At 35.8% G+C, this 17,477-nt stretch overlaps 1 protein-coding gene across 2 annotated transcripts; it reads right to left on the bottom strand.

Annotated features, from left to right (window-relative positions):
* Positions 1-2,608: 2,608 nt before the first annotated feature.
* LOC146928885 (splicing factor-like protein) lies at positions 2,609-6,821 on the bottom strand. 2 transcript variants are annotated; one of them, XM_085701060.1, is made up of 2 exons: positions 4,376-6,821; positions 2,609-2,985 (listed from the first exon to the last, which is right to left on the bottom strand). In XM_085701060.1, the coding sequence occupies exon 1, from the start codon at positions 6,709-6,711 to the stop codon at positions 4,414-4,416; it is 2,298 nt and encodes a 765-aa protein (XP_085557186.1). In that variant the 5' UTR covers positions 6,712-6,821; the 3' UTR covers positions 2,609-2,985; positions 4,376-4,413. The 2 variants fall into 2 exon arrangements, with proteins under 2 accessions (XP_085557186.1, XP_085557187.1); XM_085701061.1 differs by having other exon boundaries at positions 2,609-2,871.
* Positions 6,822-17,477: the final 10,656 nt, after the last annotated feature.

Raw genomic sequence — 17,477 nt, 5'->3', positions numbered from 1 at the left:
TGTAGAAAAAAAAATGCAAAGTAAACAATAGTGAGAAAAGTGTGGGACAAGGGTATATAGTGGAAAGTGAAAATATAGGAGCCTTCTCCCCCAAATCTCTTCACATCAGCGAAGAAAGTGAAAAGTGATGGGTCCCACCATAAACCTTTCTCTCTTCCTTATTTCTTGGCTTACCAAACAGGAGAAGTTTGATATCTCTCTCCAATTTCTCTCTTAACAACTTCTCTCTCCCCTATTTCACCCCAACCAAACACAGTGTTAAAGATACTCGCTCTGCAATGATGGCACGTCATCTTTTTTGTCAAATTATGTACCGGTAAAAAATGGGTTTTAAACATACATGGAACCACAAACTCTTTTCCCAAATAAAAGAACCTTACCGACAACTAAAATTTCAGAACGGTTCTAACTCTTCTAATTAACAGGACATAAATGGTGATAGAAATGCCCTTTTGGTCATGTCTCAAATATTTCTTCATATGAATCGGGAAAATAGAAAGAAACAGGAAGGAAAAAAAAAAGTACAAATCGCATGGATATTTTCATTCAACATCAAACCCATAAGCCAATATACAAGGTAGAAATTTCTAAATTTCTATTCTGCAGCTCCTTACTTCAAAAAAAATGATTTACAGCTCTTAGTTTATCTTTTTTCATACACAAATAGCCATAAATCGAGTAAATTAAAACAACAATCGAATTCAATCTTTACAATTTGCAGAGGAAGATGACCTTGAACCTGATGGGACTGTAATCGCAACTTTAGTGGGTGTGTTGGTAGAAAAGAGAATTGTTTTCAATGAAGAACAGTGAACAATTGAAAAAAAATTGCACAGGCTACGGCTTTGCCGGTTTCCGGTGATAAGGCTTTAAAAGTGGGGTGACGTGGCCCAATGAAGAAGAGAGTATCAGTGTTTGAGAGACCGTACGTAGCATTCCCTGTGTTGGAATAGCAAAAGAGATTTTGGAAATAACAAACAGCAGTAATGACCGGAGTTGTAAGTGCCATAAATAATCAATCAACGGCTGAGATGTGTTTTTGATTTAAATCAACAGCCAGAATTAATTGGAGGAAAAATTAGGGTTACCAATAGCTTTGGGGATAAGCTTTAGTAAGTAAGATAAGATTAAAAGCAAAAGAATCTATAAAAAAATTATGCAGCAGCTTCTGAACCGTTCCTATACCATTCTGTTCTCTGTTCAGCGTTGAATTTGATTTTAAGAATATAATCTGTGCGTTTTCTATTCATATTCGGTTCACACACAGCTGCTGATTCATAAAATAATAAAATATATTCACAATTTGATAAGCAACATGGTATAGTTTCAACTATTTGTTGACTAGCGTGCCCAAGGTTTTAACTATCACCGTTCAATTCATGCTTGATATTTTAGACCAATAATGATATATTCCAGCAACTTTGAATTTCGACATGTTCATAGTACTTATCCTTAATTAAATTGGTCCAAGTCCCACTGCTTTATATGAAATCTGTTTCCTAAGGGAACGATTTCACTTGTGTTGAGATAATAAAGAGTATTCCTAACTCTCCAAAAGTCCCCTGTATTCATATCAAGAACAAAGTCGTCAAATAAGATCAGAAAACCTGGACAAGATCAAGTTCAATCTGGGAATAGAGACCATTTCAAGGACCTATCCTAGCCACATTACAAGAAAAAATTTCATGAAGAATTAGGAACTTCCTACTTGTTATCAAACCATGACAATGGTTCACTTGTTGGTACTTCGCATCTAAAGACAATAATAGGATTGATATAAAAAAAATCTCATGATACATTATTTTCAACATCCACTCATCAAATGAAACTCATTAAACTCGATCCCCGCATAAAAGACTGTTGAAAGAAAGAAAGTGTTCAATAAAGTGTGTTAAAAAGTGTTTCTACCAATATCATTCCCTTATCGCTTAAAGGCAGACTTGGCCAACTAGCAAGGCTCCAGTATTTGATTTACCACAATCTAATATTGCATTGTTCGATTAGAAAACTTACGATATTTCCCTAACAACGATACAACAGAACTGTTGGTTTTAATTAAAAAAAGGTGCAGTAAACGTAGCAAATTTCTACAATTCAAATTCTTTGATCATCTATTTCTATCTTCACCCAGCAACACAACTAAACGAAGCATACGACGACAACAAACACTACCAACAACAATTTTCACCTCAGCCTTCATCTAATGCCCAAAACATCGATGGTGTCAACAGGACCCCATGATCACTTCAGAAACATGAGAAACTTGATAATGCCTGTACCATGACACAAGAACTTGGTGCTTATAACACCGTGTCAGCTCAAAAATTTAATTATAGGTAAAATGTAAAAAACGCCACCGAAATCTGACATTTATCATGCCAGAACAAAAGTTCGTTTCAAATCATTTTTACCTGTCACACACAATTTGTTAAAAACCAAATCTCCTATACCAACCCGAAATGCCTAAAATAAATAGCACGGCACAATTACCTTCGGGGTGAGATGTGTGATTAAAGGCAGCTTCAGCACCAAGCAATTAAGAGAAAAAGTCAACAAACAAAAATATTTAAGCTCATCACCAAAACTATAAGTTAGAGTCAGTTCTAGATGAACAAAATCAACTGAAAGTGACGATAGAAGAGCATAAACAAAAAACACCAGGTCCCAGCTGCCATAATAGTTCAAACAAGCTTTCAAAAAGAAACATTAGCAACCAGACATTGTGTGAATCAACAAAAATACCACAGAAAATATTGCAAACTATTAAGTCCTACACATTAAAAAAGATTAATAATTATCATAACAATAATAAGTTTTTGATGATGCCTCCAGCTGTATGAAGATTGTTTCTCAGCTTCCAGCCCGAATTCTCTGCAAATTTCATAACAGTACAGCAAGGTTAAAGACGTGAGTCCCAAACTTCCAAGAAAGACATGGCAAACGGTTAGGAAATCAGGTTCACAAGAGCTCCAAGAAACATCAGGCCTGTCACAACGTTAGATAATACCAATGAAGCGTTAAGAGGAGGTAAAACTATGATGAAATATACAGTAAACATACAGAAGGCCAGTGCTGATTTTATGCAGAATGATAGCATGAGAATAGACACCGTTGAGTGAAGAAACACAGACAGATATTCGAATTACATATGAAATTCATGGATGTAATCTGCAAAACGTTGCAATCAAATATACATATACCTATAGTATCATATGGATGACATTAAATCGAACAATAAAAAACCTAGATGTTCCTCTTCTTTTTTTTTTTTAAAGTCATCAAGGGGATTTTACATCTGAGCCATAAAACTTAAACTAATTTCTGCCTCAATGGACACCATAAAATTAGGAAGGAGACGGGACACCAACACAGTGTGAGGGATAATAAATTAAGAAACAGTGCCAATATCGAACATACTCACAGTCATAAAAGTTTGCCCTCTCTTCTGTAAGAGTTCCTTCAGTTGTACAAAAGACCAGGTGAAATATTCAAGTGAAAGAAAATTGATAGAGAAAATTGTATATTTTTCATTTAACTAAAATAGCTTAATTTAGGTGGTAGAGAGATCACTACAGCCAATATTGCTTCCTATTTGCAGAAAAATAAACTCACAGGCAAGCAAACATATTGATATAGTTGATAAAAAAAAAAACTTGGGATGCAAAATAACATCCAAATTCCAAAATTGCTTCAAGAGTAAGTCATAAATTTAACAATGTACCAATGAACATTAACATATATCAGAAAAACAATAATCATCCAAGTTGCATCTGAAAGTCTCAAACTCAGAAGTGTAACCAACACTCCAACAGGATTGAACTATGAACGTTAGCACACAAAAGGCATGTTTAATAGCAATAACATATTAGTATTGATTAAAAGCTAAAAACTCTCGGTCCCACAGGTTTTCAGTCAGAACAAAATGAAATACAACACATGGTCTTCATGGATGCTCATGGGCAAAAAAAAAAATGTCTAAAATTGGCACTTATGCACATGGATAGTAACTTTATCAACAGCTTCTCTTAAAAATATGCAATTCCGACAATTGTAAAAGGTTAGAAAAACAAAATGAGATACGACACATGGTCTTCATGGATGCTCATGGGCTAAAAAAATGTCTTAAATTGGCACTTATGTGCATGGATAGTAACTTAATCAAGAGCTTGTCTCTTAAAATATGCAATTCTGACAATTGTAAAAGGTTAGTAAATAATCTTCATATACATGTCAAAACAAGTCAGGAATTCAATTCTAATGTCTATGGTAAAAGGTTAGTAAAATAATCTTCGTATATATGTCAAAACAAATCAGGAATTCAATTCTAATGTCTATGACAAATGAATCGAGTGAGAGAGACGGACCAAAACCATACCTTTTGGAACATCGAAGAATGACGAAAATGAACCTAAATCATTTCATCTCTGCCATGAATTTCTCATACTCAGAATCAGCTCCATATGACGTCTTTTCCGCCGATGAGTTAGGAGGAGGCATAGGTGGAGGCACATTTCCAATGCTCTGGGATTGATCTGCAGACGAAGGAGGAGGAGGGGCGGAATGATTACTGGCCCAAGGCGCATTTGCAATGCTGTGTGATTGGTCTGAAGTAGGGGCAGGAGGGGGAGGTGGTGGAGGAACTGCATTATAGTAAGGTGGAGGAGGATATCCATAAGATGCAGGATATGTTGGTGGAGCTGCTGGTGGCATTGAAGGCATTGTGTTCCCATACATGTTGGTCGGTACAGACTGAGTAGATGAATTATTATCAGACTGCACCCCAGGAGGGTAATTCTGCTGCATTTCACCAGAAGCAGGGGGTGGGGGAGTGGCACCAGGGGGACCTGTCGGCATGGGTGGGTATTGAACACCATAAGGAGGCATAGGTTGACCATGCATAGGAGGATACATAGTTGATCCAGGCGGGGGAGGAGCATAAGGATTGTATGGAGGAGGAATAGGAGGTCCCCATGGGACAGGAGTACCTCCATAACTCCCAGGAGGAGCACTCCCAATGGGACCGCCACCGGTATATTGTTGGGATGGATAGGCACCAATTGGCTGGCTTTGAACAGGATAAGTGGGCACAGCCGACGCAGGTGGGCCTGGAGGTACAACAGGCTGAGGAGGCTTACCAGCAACTCTTACTGCAATAGTTCGACCCTCAAGGTGATAGCCATTCATGGCAACAATTGCATTGTTTGCCATTGTGATATCAGCATACTTCACAAACCCGTATCCTTTACTCAAACCTGTCATTCGATCCTTAATAACTTTTGCCATAACAATCTCACCAAATTGTTGAAACAATTGGATCAAACCATCATCCTCAAGAGTGGGTGGCAAATACCCAATGTACAAATTTGTATCATCAATTTCCTTTTTAACCGCACCAGCCCCTAATCCAGCTTGTGGTGTACTACCACCAGAACCAGAATTGTTAGCCCAAGGAGGATTGCTTCCAGAACTGCCCGAACCAATTGCCAAAGTACTAGTTGTCTTAATCGCAGATTCAGGAACTGTACCACCCAACTCAGCCAAGAAATTCTGATACTCATCATCCATCTTCTTCCCAGTAGCACCCTTCACCGGACAATCAATACTAGGATGACCACCATCCCCACAATGCTTACAAACAACCTCACTCTTAAACGTCGAAGTCCTTGTAGGACACGCATACTGCCGATGCCCAGGCTCACCACACAACCTACAATACTCTTCATCCCTAATCGTCCCATTCAAAGCCGCAAGCTCCCTAAGTTGCTGCCTCTTATGCTCATTCAAAACCTCATCCACAGGCTGCAATAGCTTCTCCACCATACCAGCCGCAGCCTCAAGCGCATCAGCCGTATCCGCCTCAACCAAAACATGCAAATCCTCATTCTCCGACGGATCAGGTTTCAAATCCCTCTTCTGCTGCAACCTACCTTCTTTCACCGACCCTTTACCCCGAATCACAATCTTAGCACCAGTCTCCTTCTCCATCCTCTTCTGAGTATTCCCCCTAGGCCCAATTATAAGCCCAATAAAATTATACCCCGGATACTCTTTCATCGGTATATAAAGCTTCTTCTGAAGCTTTGGTGGTCTATAATCAGCAGGTGGCTTAAAAGCAGGATTTTTCTTAATAATCTGAGAAATAATCTCTTGTCTCTCTTTCTGAAACCTCTCACGAGCACGATACTCTCTAGTATTAATCCTAATCCCCATATTATCATATATAGGTTCAGGTGAAGGAGATCTAGCCCCTTCAGGACGATCATCTAAAGGCAAACCAGATTGCAACATTCTACTAATCTCAAGCAATCTACTATTCAATGTTTGAATTTCAGGATCAAATTCAATACCACCCATGAAATCAGGAAGTTGAATTACCGGTTTCGGTTCGTCATCAGCCCATCTGGATTTCCTTTTCTTCGTCCCGGTGGCGGCTTCGCCGTTCTGATCGTTTGAATCTGGCTGTGGGTCCCATCGGCTTCTACGGCGTCGTTTGCTTGTTGTTTCTTCTTCACCGCCTGATTGATCTTTGTCGGTTCCGCTTCGGGTGTTGCCGCCGGTTAAACCGTTTTCGGAGAGAAGTGGATTTGGAATCGGTGGACGTGAATCGTTGTTATCGGTGGTGGTGGTGGTGGTGCCGTTGATGCCGTTTTGGGGAATTAGGGTTTCGGGTTTATCGTTGAGCGGTAGAGGATTGGAATCGAGAGCCTCCATGGATGAATCTAGAGAGAGAGAAAATAGAGAGAGATAGGGTTAGGGCTTTGAAGAAGAAAATTGGTTTGTGAAATTGTGAATGCAATCGATTTATGAAGTAACACACGCGTGACGTAACCTATCTGTTTGGTTGCACTTATACGTGAAACACAAACTGTAATGCCAATCAGAAACGTACACGTACTCCACTTGGATTTTTTATTTTTTTTTAGATTAGCTATTTTGTTAATATTAGAGTTTTTTTTTTATAAATAACTAGAAATATCCGGTTTTTTTTTCTCCAAATATCCGGTTTTTTTTTCTCCTAGAAAACAAATATATGTTTGTTGATTTTTTCTTAATAGCTAAGTTTGATTTGAGAATTTTTTTTTTCCGACCCTATTATGAAAAAGAATTCCAGCTCTGACCCCCTATGAGAAATATATACAGAAATGACCCTCTTTCTGTTTTTTTATTTTTTTTACTGCCAGAATACGCCACGTGTCGCTCCCTGATTTGCTGGGTTTTTTTAATTAATAAATGATTACCGCCATTCCATCTGGCGGGAATGACTTTTTCGCGTCAGTCAAACAGCCAATGCTAGCGCGCCACGTGTCCACGCGTTACTTAAAACTGGGAAAAAATTTGATATGCTCCTGGTGGGATTCGAACCGAGCACATCCCACTCACATGCATTCAGCCAAATAAAAAACCAATTATGTTTATCTTTTTCAACTTGTTCATGACAGCTCAATGGTAAGGCTGAATGCACGTGAGTGGGATGTGCTCGGTTCGAATCCCACCAGGAGCATATCAAATTTTTTCCCAATTTTAAGTAACGCGTGGACACGTGGCGCGCTAGCATTGGCTGTTTGACTGACGCGACAAAGTCATTCCCGCCAGATGGAATGGCGGTAATCATTAATTAATAAAAAAACCCAGCAAATCAGGGAGCGACACGTGGCGTATTCTGGCAGTAAAAAAAAAAACAGAAAGAGGGTCATTTCTGTATATATTTCTCATAGGGGGTCAGAGCTGGAATTCTTTTTCATAATAGGGTCGTAAAAAAAAAATCTTGATTTTATATTAATTAAGGTGGAACATATAGAAAATTTATGTTTTTTTTAAGAATCTAAACTAGCTCATGTAAATTGGCACCGGAGAAAATTGAATCTGAGACCTCAAAGAAGAGCACACTCCCAGATTCCAAGTCAATACCACCAGGTCAACCTGTCATACCCCAATTTTTGACCTAAGGATCCTACATTCATACACCGACACGTGTCCTTTGACCCTAATCAGTCTTTGACTTTCGAGTGAAAAATTCGGCAGAGAGATATTTTAAAATACATCATATTTTGTTCCGAGTCGGGCCCTCTTCTCTCAATTTTTATTTATTATTACTTTTAGTTTTTTTGTTAATTATTTTTTTAAGTTAATTACTTTTTAGTTTTATTTATTATTATTATTATTATTTGTTTTTTTGTTTGTCCGTAAAAATCCAATTTTTGGGTCCAAAAAATATCCAAGCCAGCTCATTCACAACTCAAGACAACCTGCGCTGTCCCCTTAATCCAAGCCAAGGCAGGTTTGTGTTTCTGCTTTAACAAACCCCGTGTCTCAACCCTTTCTCTATAAAGAAAGCCATCCAACACAAAAAGAAGAAGAGGAAAATTACACAGCCAATTTCACACAGAAAAATTCGTCCCAAACCCAATTCTTTTTTCAAACCTGCATATTCTCAAACAATATTCAACAATATTCATCAGAAACAATATTCATCAGAAGTATCAACACACAAAATAGTCTGTATCAGTAACGCACAACCAACACACAACATTTTTCACAACACAACACTTGCAAAATTTCAACGCATCCTTTACACCAAATTTTCCATAACCAGTTTCGACACAAGCCTCAAATCATCAGTACCAACACAGTATCACATCATAAATTCACAAACAGTCAAAATCAACACAAAAACGCAACATAGCCCAAAACCTTCAAAATCAAAACCGATTCACTGCCGAACAATACACAACCGAGCACAGTAAAGTCCATACCAAAGACGAACTTAATTCAAAACCGGATCAAAAAGACAAAAGGTGGTATTTCTTTCCTTTTAGATCTAGGTCGAACCGTTTGGTTTTAAGAAATTTTAAACCTAAAAAACAAACAGAGGAGGAGAAAAGAGGAAGAAAAACAAAAAATAATAATAAAAGGAGGTGGTTCTAGCGGCGCCGCCGCCACCTACGGTGGTCGGCCACCGCGCCGGAGGCCACCTCCGGTGACCAAAAAAGGAAGAAGAAACATGAGAGAGAGAGAGAGAGAGAGAGAGAGAGAGAGAGAGAAGAGAGAGAGGACGGTGAGGAAAGAAGGGAAGAGAGAGAAATGAAATGTGAAAAATGAAATAAAAACCAGCCTCCTCCCTTTTATATACAACTAAACCGGACCGGTTCAGCCTCTGAACCGGCCTGAACCGGTCCAACCCAGGCCCAGCTGCGTGCCTGTCTCTCTCCATGGCCCAATCTCTGTTTTCTTTGCTTCCTGCACCCCCATATCACTTCATACACCCCCTGCATCTAACTTTATTTCTTTTTTCATGCATTTTAATTTTCTCTTGCATTTTATATTTTCGTTCGCATGCATTTTTATTTTATTTTTGCCTTACATTCTATTGTCTACTATTATCATATGCATATTTAAATTTTGTTATTAAATACACATCTAAATCCAGAGTACTCTGGTCCTAAATTAACTGTTAAAATTATATTATTCTCCAGAAGAATCTGGTCCTTGTTAATTAAATTTAATCCAGAGTGCTCTGGTCCTAAATCAACTGTTAATATTATATTTCTGCTTATATAATCGTTCTCCAGAGTATTCTGGTCCGTGTTAAAATAACCTTATATTTCAGCTTGACATTATTTTTTCTCATTCTGCTTATATAATTTTTATTCATCATTTCAAAATAACAAAAACATGCAAATAATCAAAATCACAAATATTTTTATAAACAAACCTTGATCCTAAATCAAGCGATCGTCTTTTCATTTTATTTTCTTAATCAAATCATCAATCAATTTAATTCTACTTTAAGTCTATTTTTTTTTCAAATATCAAAAATACAAACAAATTTCAATTTGCCACTTGGCTTTTCATTTTAAAACCTTTTTCAAAAACTATTAAAAAACACAAAACAAATCAAACGTCGATTTCTACCCCGAATTACGAGGTTTTGATCCCTCACGGGTACGTAGGCAAAGGACATGCGTCCTTCCAAATCAATAAAAATGTAGATAAATTAGGTCTTTCTTTTCTTTTATCATTTCAAATTCCATTTTTTAAGCAAGCAAGTTTATAGCACAAAAGTTAAATAAAATCAAGAGATTCTCGTAGAGTACTACGAATATTTAGGGTGCTTAACACCTTCCCTAAAAATAACCAACCCCCGAACCCTTAATCCCTAAAAAATGTGGTATTTGAACCTTTTTCCACTTTCTTTTGAAAAGAATTAAATGTTCAGTCGTGAAATCAAAAATGGGTCGAACGCCAATCAAATGACCCTTTGACCGTCCGAAAAATGACGCGACACAACCCAACTGGGTTTCATAGAAAATTTATGTTAGTAATTTGTTTTAATTTTTTTAAACAAACAAAATATTAAGCCCCAAGTAAGAATAGAAAAATAGGAGTATTAACAGACGATACAAAACAACATCAAACCAAAAACTAAGCATTCAAAAGAACCTAGTTAGTCGACGAATTCCAAATACATAGGAGGATATAATTGAAGTTATTGTACAATTATATGTAAACATTATCCAATAAAAAAAATGTTTTTATTAATAATATTGTCTCGTGTATGTTTTTATAATAAATGATAATTAGTGTATTAAATTTATTCTCATTTTTATTCAGAAGATAAAAATTAATTTATAAATTTAACTTATTGTTCAACGATAAACAGTGTTATGTGAATGCTTTTTTATCATAAATTATAATTATTAGTGACAAATATTTGTCTCGGTTTTTTTTAAGTATCAATGACAAATATTTGTACTGCAACTGCTGCCCCATGCACCATTGCACACTATTCCATGCGCCCTGCGCATGAGTGCGGGCATAAATGTTGTTTTGGCTTGTTTTTCAAGTTGGGTCGGTGGAAAAAGCCTTGTATTCATATCTTAAACCCTAAGTTTTGCATTGCTTCAATGCCTTTGTTGCCCACATACAAGTTTTGTATTGCTTGCCTTATTTATCTAGGGTTGTTGCTACACTTTCATCACATGCAATTCACAATGCCTTTAGAGCCCCACTTACAACCAAACCTTCTTGTATCAGTAGCATTAATATGAAGTGGAGGCATGCATTGGAGGGCTAAGAGGTGCTATCTATGCTCCACCCTCCACCCCTAAAATGTGTCGTATTCAGTTTTAATACTCTGTATGAATATATAACTGGAAATGTTCGACTTATTTTTCTGTAAACTTAAAAGTTTATAGTCATTCAATTTCAAGATCTCGGGACTGCTAAAAATATCTGTTTTCAAATAGAATATTTTTACGGTTATTTGTTACGATTAAAATAACAGTATGTTGATACAAATAATTTGAGGATTACTGATGACAGTCAATTATTCGCTATTTTTAGTGTCATTTTCATCACATTTTGGAGTTCACAAGCAAGCTTAAGCAGCAAGAAAAGGCAAGAAAAGCAAGAAAAACTGAAGAAACTGAAAAGAAGGGAATCGTGTCACGATTACTGAAAACATGTCACGATTTGGAGCTTTCAAGAAACATGCATTCGACATTGGTGAAAACGTGTCACGATGGCAAAAACGTGACACGATTATGGAAACCCTAATTTTTGTAGTTTGTTACACATGCAGAAACGTGTCACGATTTACTTAAATCGTGCCACGATTTTAGGAGCAGTTGTTGCCTATTTAAGCTGAAGACTATTCTAAAAACAAGGGTTACGAATTCTGGAGAGAGAAAGTGCGATTTGCAGACCTGGAGACTGAAGAACGGGGCGATTTCCTCCATTCTTTACCAGTTTATGTATGTTTTAATTCTTTCATTGATTATGCTATTTGTAAACTCAATTATGAGTAGCTAAATCTCTTAGAGATTAGGTCTGAGATGATTCCTTGTAACCCTAATTGATACCTTGTGCTGTGAAACTCTATTTATTGTGAATGATATTCTAGTCTTTATTCAATTCAATTGTTCTTAATGCTTTTTATATCCTGATCAAATATAAATATGATTTTGTGAGAATGAATGACTACTGACCATAGCTTTCTACTTAGACCTATTGAATTGTTCTAATAAACATGGTTAGTCTAGGAATGGATAATCGTTTATTAGTGATATTAGGTTAACGTGCTTTAAACCTTCAAAGATTATTAGACCACCTAAGGGATTAGGGGCTGTAGTTTAAGAAGAGGGTCCTAACTCAAGGGATTGATTAGGACTATTTTGTTAACTATCGTGGGATTAGAAGATCATTCATAAGAATAGGTGCAGTATAACAATTAGGGGAACATAGATGATTCAAAAGACCTGATCTCATCTCTCTACTATTTTCTAACCAAATCTTTATTTTATGTTATTTAATTTTATGCAATCAATTCTACTGCCTAGTGGCAAACCAAAAATAACTTTTACATCCTAAATATTTTACCTTATTGCTGAATTGAGATTAACACAGTCCTCGTGGGATCGATATTTTTACTACTTCGATAGTATTTGGTGCACTTGCCAAACATCTATCAAGTTTTTGGCGCCGTTGCCGGGGACTGTTGAGTCATTTCAATTTGGCAATTTTGTTTTTTATTTAGGATTTCTGTCATTTATATTTTTGTATATATATTTATAAAAAAAAAAAATATTATGCTCTTTGTTTTCTTCTCATTGTACTGTGCTACTGAAAAGTTTATCCAAGTTTTGCAGCTATGATAGACAGGGTACTCCTCTATGACATAGAAGAGATTGCTAAGTTGCAGTATGAAAAATATATGCTATCTTTTAAGATCAAAATTTTGGACAACAAAATCTCGAGTTGTGGTCATTATGAGGCGAATCAACCAGGTAGTAATGGTGAAGGGAAGAAAGAGGTGATCAACATCGATTACAATACTCAACTTCAGAATATTTTAGATGATTTCTTGGTGTCAAATCAAGTTTTATTTGAAAAGTTTGATGTTCAGTGTGGTGATCTTGTTGAGAAAGCACATGAGTCTCAGAGGAAGCTGGTTCAGATGGAGATTGAGTGTCACAAGGTTGTGGTGGAAGAAAATCCAAAAGTGAGGAGTGCTGACATTTTCCCGAAGTCTGAACAAACAAGGGTTAAGAAAATCACTCGTGTGCAGATGGTTGCATGTCCTTCTCTACGGTGGGAGAGCTTAAATTCCAAATGTTTAACGGTGAGAGCATGAGAGCATCTACTTCTTTGCTACAAATTCATGGAATTCCTACCAAACAAGAGGAAGAAGAAGGATGATGTATTCTTTCTATCATATTTTCCACCCTAACATTAGTTGAAGCGTCAAGCTCAATGACGTAAAATAAAGCGCTTGGTGGGAGGCAACCCATCCTTTTTATTATGTCTTTACTTTCAGTATTTTATTTTTATTGTTGAGTCAGACAATTGTCAGTATGTTTGAATAACTCAGTTGTATCCCCCTGTTATGTGATTGAATCTGAACTTGTTTATTATTGATGAATTTGCTTGTTTGTTGATTTTTTACAGTTTAGTAACAAATAGTTGTTCAAGTGGTATTCCAAAAGTTCAAAAGGAGGAGTGACTTGGTATTTCAAAGGCGAAGTGTACGGTAGTTAAAGACAGGTAGTCACAACTCCCAGATATCTAAACTGTAAGGATTCATGGCCAAATTTTATTTTTCCAATTTACTTATATAGAGTGTTCCATGCATTTACATTTCTAGAACTTGCATTGTTTCTCTACTGTTGATTGATCTTTGTCATTAGCACACTGAGGCAAAAGTGCTTGGTCCTGTGAGCCTTTTGAAGCCTACCCTGATTTTAATTGTTATATTCTATCCTTTTCTTAACCAATTTGAGCCGGTAGGATTAGAACTTTTTGTTCGGTGACAAACTACATTACAAGCTTAGAGACTTTTAGGACTTGTCCCATATTGCTTTTCTGAGTTAGGCATTGTAGAATGTTGCTAAATAATTAAGTTTGGGGTTGCTATTGGAATTTGCAACCAACTAAGTTTGGGGCTGGGGGTACTAGAGAACAAAGAACATTATCATAAAAAATACACACAAAAATGGTGTATCAAAAAAAAAAAAGAGAATAGAATGAAAAGGGACAAAACATTGAAAATCCAAGTAACTTTAAACTCGATTGTCCCAATAGTTACAAGTGTTCTCTAGTACCTTTGCAAGAATTGTTGTTCCATAAGGTGAATGAATGATGGATTGAATTTTGTGCTTAACTTCCGTAGGAATGCCTAACACAAATTTTGTGTAGCCTACTTATCCAAATATTATCCCACCTTCACCTAAGCCCCATTATAACCCTTAAAGACCTCAAAGTGTGCATTGACATTGATTTTGATTAACGTTTAGAAACTTTTCAAGCGTATGGTAATATGTAGATTGCATGTTGACTGTGTGTGAACCCTTTCATATTTTTGCGTGGAGTTGTGAATTGGTGGATGCGTACAAGTCAAACTAGCTCATCTTTAGCTAGTAAGGTGTTGAACTTTTGGGTACTATCGCTTGATCAGGTAATTGTTATTTTACTGTCGATTGTCAATATTGCAAGTAGATTCCTTGAGGACAAGGAATGGTTCAAGTTTGGGGCTGTGATGACAGTCAATTATTCGCTATTTTTAGTGTCATTTTCATCACATTTTGGAGTTCACAAGCAAGCTTAAGCAGCAAGAAAAGGCAAGAAAAGCAAGAAAAACTGAAGAAACTGAAAAGAAGGGAATCGTGTCACGATTACTGAAAACATGTCACGATTTGGAGCTTTCAAGAAACATGCATTCGACATTGGTGAAAACGTGTCACGATGGCAAAAACGTGACACGATTATGGAAACCCTAATTTTTGTAGTTTGTTACACATGCAGAAACGTGTCACGATTTACTTAAATCGTGCCACGATTTTAGGAGCAGTTGTTGCCTATTTAAGCTGAAGACTATTCTAAAAACAAGGGTTACGAATTCTGGAGAGAGAAAGTGCGATTTGCAGACCTGGAGACTGAGGAACGGGGCGATTTCCTCCATTCTTTACCAGTTTATGTATGTTTTAATTCTTTCATTGATTATGCTATTTGTAAACTCAATTATGAGTAGCTAAATCTCTTAGAGATTAGGTCTGAGATGATTCCTTGTAACCCTAATTGATACCTTGTGCTGTGAAACTCTATTTATTGTGAATGATATTCTAGTCTTTATTCAATTCAATTGTTCTTAATGCTTTTTATATCCTGATCAAATATAAATATGATTTTGTGTGAATGAATGACTACTGACCATAGCTTTCTACTTAGACCTATTGAATTGTTCTAATAAACATGGTTAGTCTAGGAATGGATAATCGTTTATTAGTGATATTAGGTTAACGTGCTTTAAACCTTCAAAGATTATTAGACCACCTAAGGGATTAGGGGCTGTAGTTTAAGAAGAGGGTCCTAACTCAAGGGATTGATTAGGACTATTTTGTTAACTATCGTGGGATTAGAAGATCATTCATAAGAATAGGTGCAGTATAACAATTAGGGGAACATAGATGATTCAAAAGACCTGATCTCATCTCTCTACTATTTTCTAACCAAATCTTTATTTTATGTTATTTAATTTTATGCAATCAATTCTACTGCCTAGTGGCAAACCAAAAATAACTTTTACATCCTAAATATTTTACCTTATTGCTGAATTGAGATTAACACAGTCCTCGTGGGATCGATATTTTTACTACTTCGATAGTATTTGGTGCACTTGCCAAACATCTATCAATTACTCGTTATGCCTCAAGTTCTCTTCAGATGGGGAGAAGAGAGAATATGCTTGTGTACGACGTATTGAGAACCATAGGTCTAAAATTTGGCTATATATTTAGTTCAAAATATATAATTATTTGATATTATATATATTTTTAAGGAGTTTTTGTTCTATAAAAAAAATGAATTTCCTAAATTCCTTAAAAATTCCTCATTTTCTAAATTCTTTGTTGCCACTTCCTTTTAAAAGTTTCAATTTTCTTTTATTAGTTTAATATATAAATAAATATTTTTGTTTTTTTTGAGGGAAAATATTTTTGTTGTTAGTAATATAAATAAATACTTAAAAACATTAAAAGATGCCGTACCTTACCCAAATAAATAAATAAATAAAAGATGCACTAAAAAAACATAAAATTGGGCTATGTTTGAAAACTAATAAATGGAAAAAACCAAATAGCCCAAGCCCATTATTGCAATGCATAATAACCTTAGTTATGAATCACCCACACCACATATCTCTAAAACTGAAACTTGAAAGTTGAAAACGCCGCCGTACTCATTTCTTCTTTTCTAAACAGATCTTTAATGGGGAAATAGTCACTTTAGTCCCTGAATGAGGAACGAATAATCACAATAGTTCCTCAATGTATCGAAATTTCAAAATAGTCCCTGATTGTGCATTTTGTTAGTCAAAATAGTCCTTGATATTAAAATATTTCGTTAATATTGTCATATTAGTCCTTCAATAGACTTACTTATTATCATATTAGTCCTTATACGTACTTACTTATTGTCATTTTAGTCCCTATATAAAAAGAGTTATTGTGAGTATTAAGAGATTATTTAAGCGTTAGGGACTATTTTGACTAACAAAGTGGACAATCAGGGACTATTTTAGAATTTTGATACATTGAAGGACTATTATGACTACTTGCTACACATTCAGGGACCAAAGTGACTATTACCCCGATCTTTAATGCACTTCTTCTTCAATTATTTTGTATTTTCTCTCAAGTGAAGCTATGATACACTGCAACGTCGTTCTACACTTCTTCTTCTTCTTTTTTATTTATTTTTTATTTAAGAAATTGCTTGACCCGGTCCGAGTTGAGTAACCGCCGGTTTATCGGTTTTTTCAAAAAACCGGTCGAGTCAACCGGTTCACGCCGAGTCAACTGCATAACCGATCCAATTTGAGACCCGAACCGGTTATACCACCGGTTCATGGTCCAACCGGTCGGACCGGCCGGTCCGAGCCGGGTTTTAAAACTATGCTAATGACAAATTTATTATGAAGTTTTATTCCTCCATAATTATGAATTTCTTCAATAATTTATAATTAATTTGTATCTCATTTAAAAATTCTAAAATTTCATGGTGAAAGTTCTTATGATGTTCTAACCATGCCTACATAATTAGAGAACAAAATTTGACCCGTGATTATACATTTACTCGGAATAAAATTGCAATTTTGCACTTTTTTCTCGAAATAAAAATAAAATGAAATGTCTTTGAAATTCACTAAAACTTTGCAGATCATTTTTATGTATTGCTATGGATGTATCTAGAAACAATCAGTTCAAAATTTGATTTCTAGGTTGGGGTTTTTGTTGTTTTGTTTTTTGAGTTTTTGACGCTTTAAAAACTCATAATTAATCGTCCTTAGTTGAAATTTTTTAATTTTTTTTTTGTGTAAAGTCATATTTTAACTCCTAAACATGCTTGAAAAAAATCATGAAAAAATTCATCCTCTAAGTAGCTTTTTTGGACTTCAATTATATTAGAGGATAGAAAATAATAAG

The sequence above is a fragment of the Medicago sativa genome, chromosome 4 (genome assembly GCF_051527215.1).
Source record: "Medicago sativa cultivar Bolivia chromosome 4, Bolivia_mono, whole genome shotgun sequence".
NCBI lineage: Eukaryota > Viridiplantae > Streptophyta > Magnoliopsida > Fabales > Fabaceae > Medicago > Medicago sativa.
The sequence above is the reverse complement of the archived record's forward strand: the minus strand, read 5'-3'. Positions and strand labels throughout refer to the sequence as shown.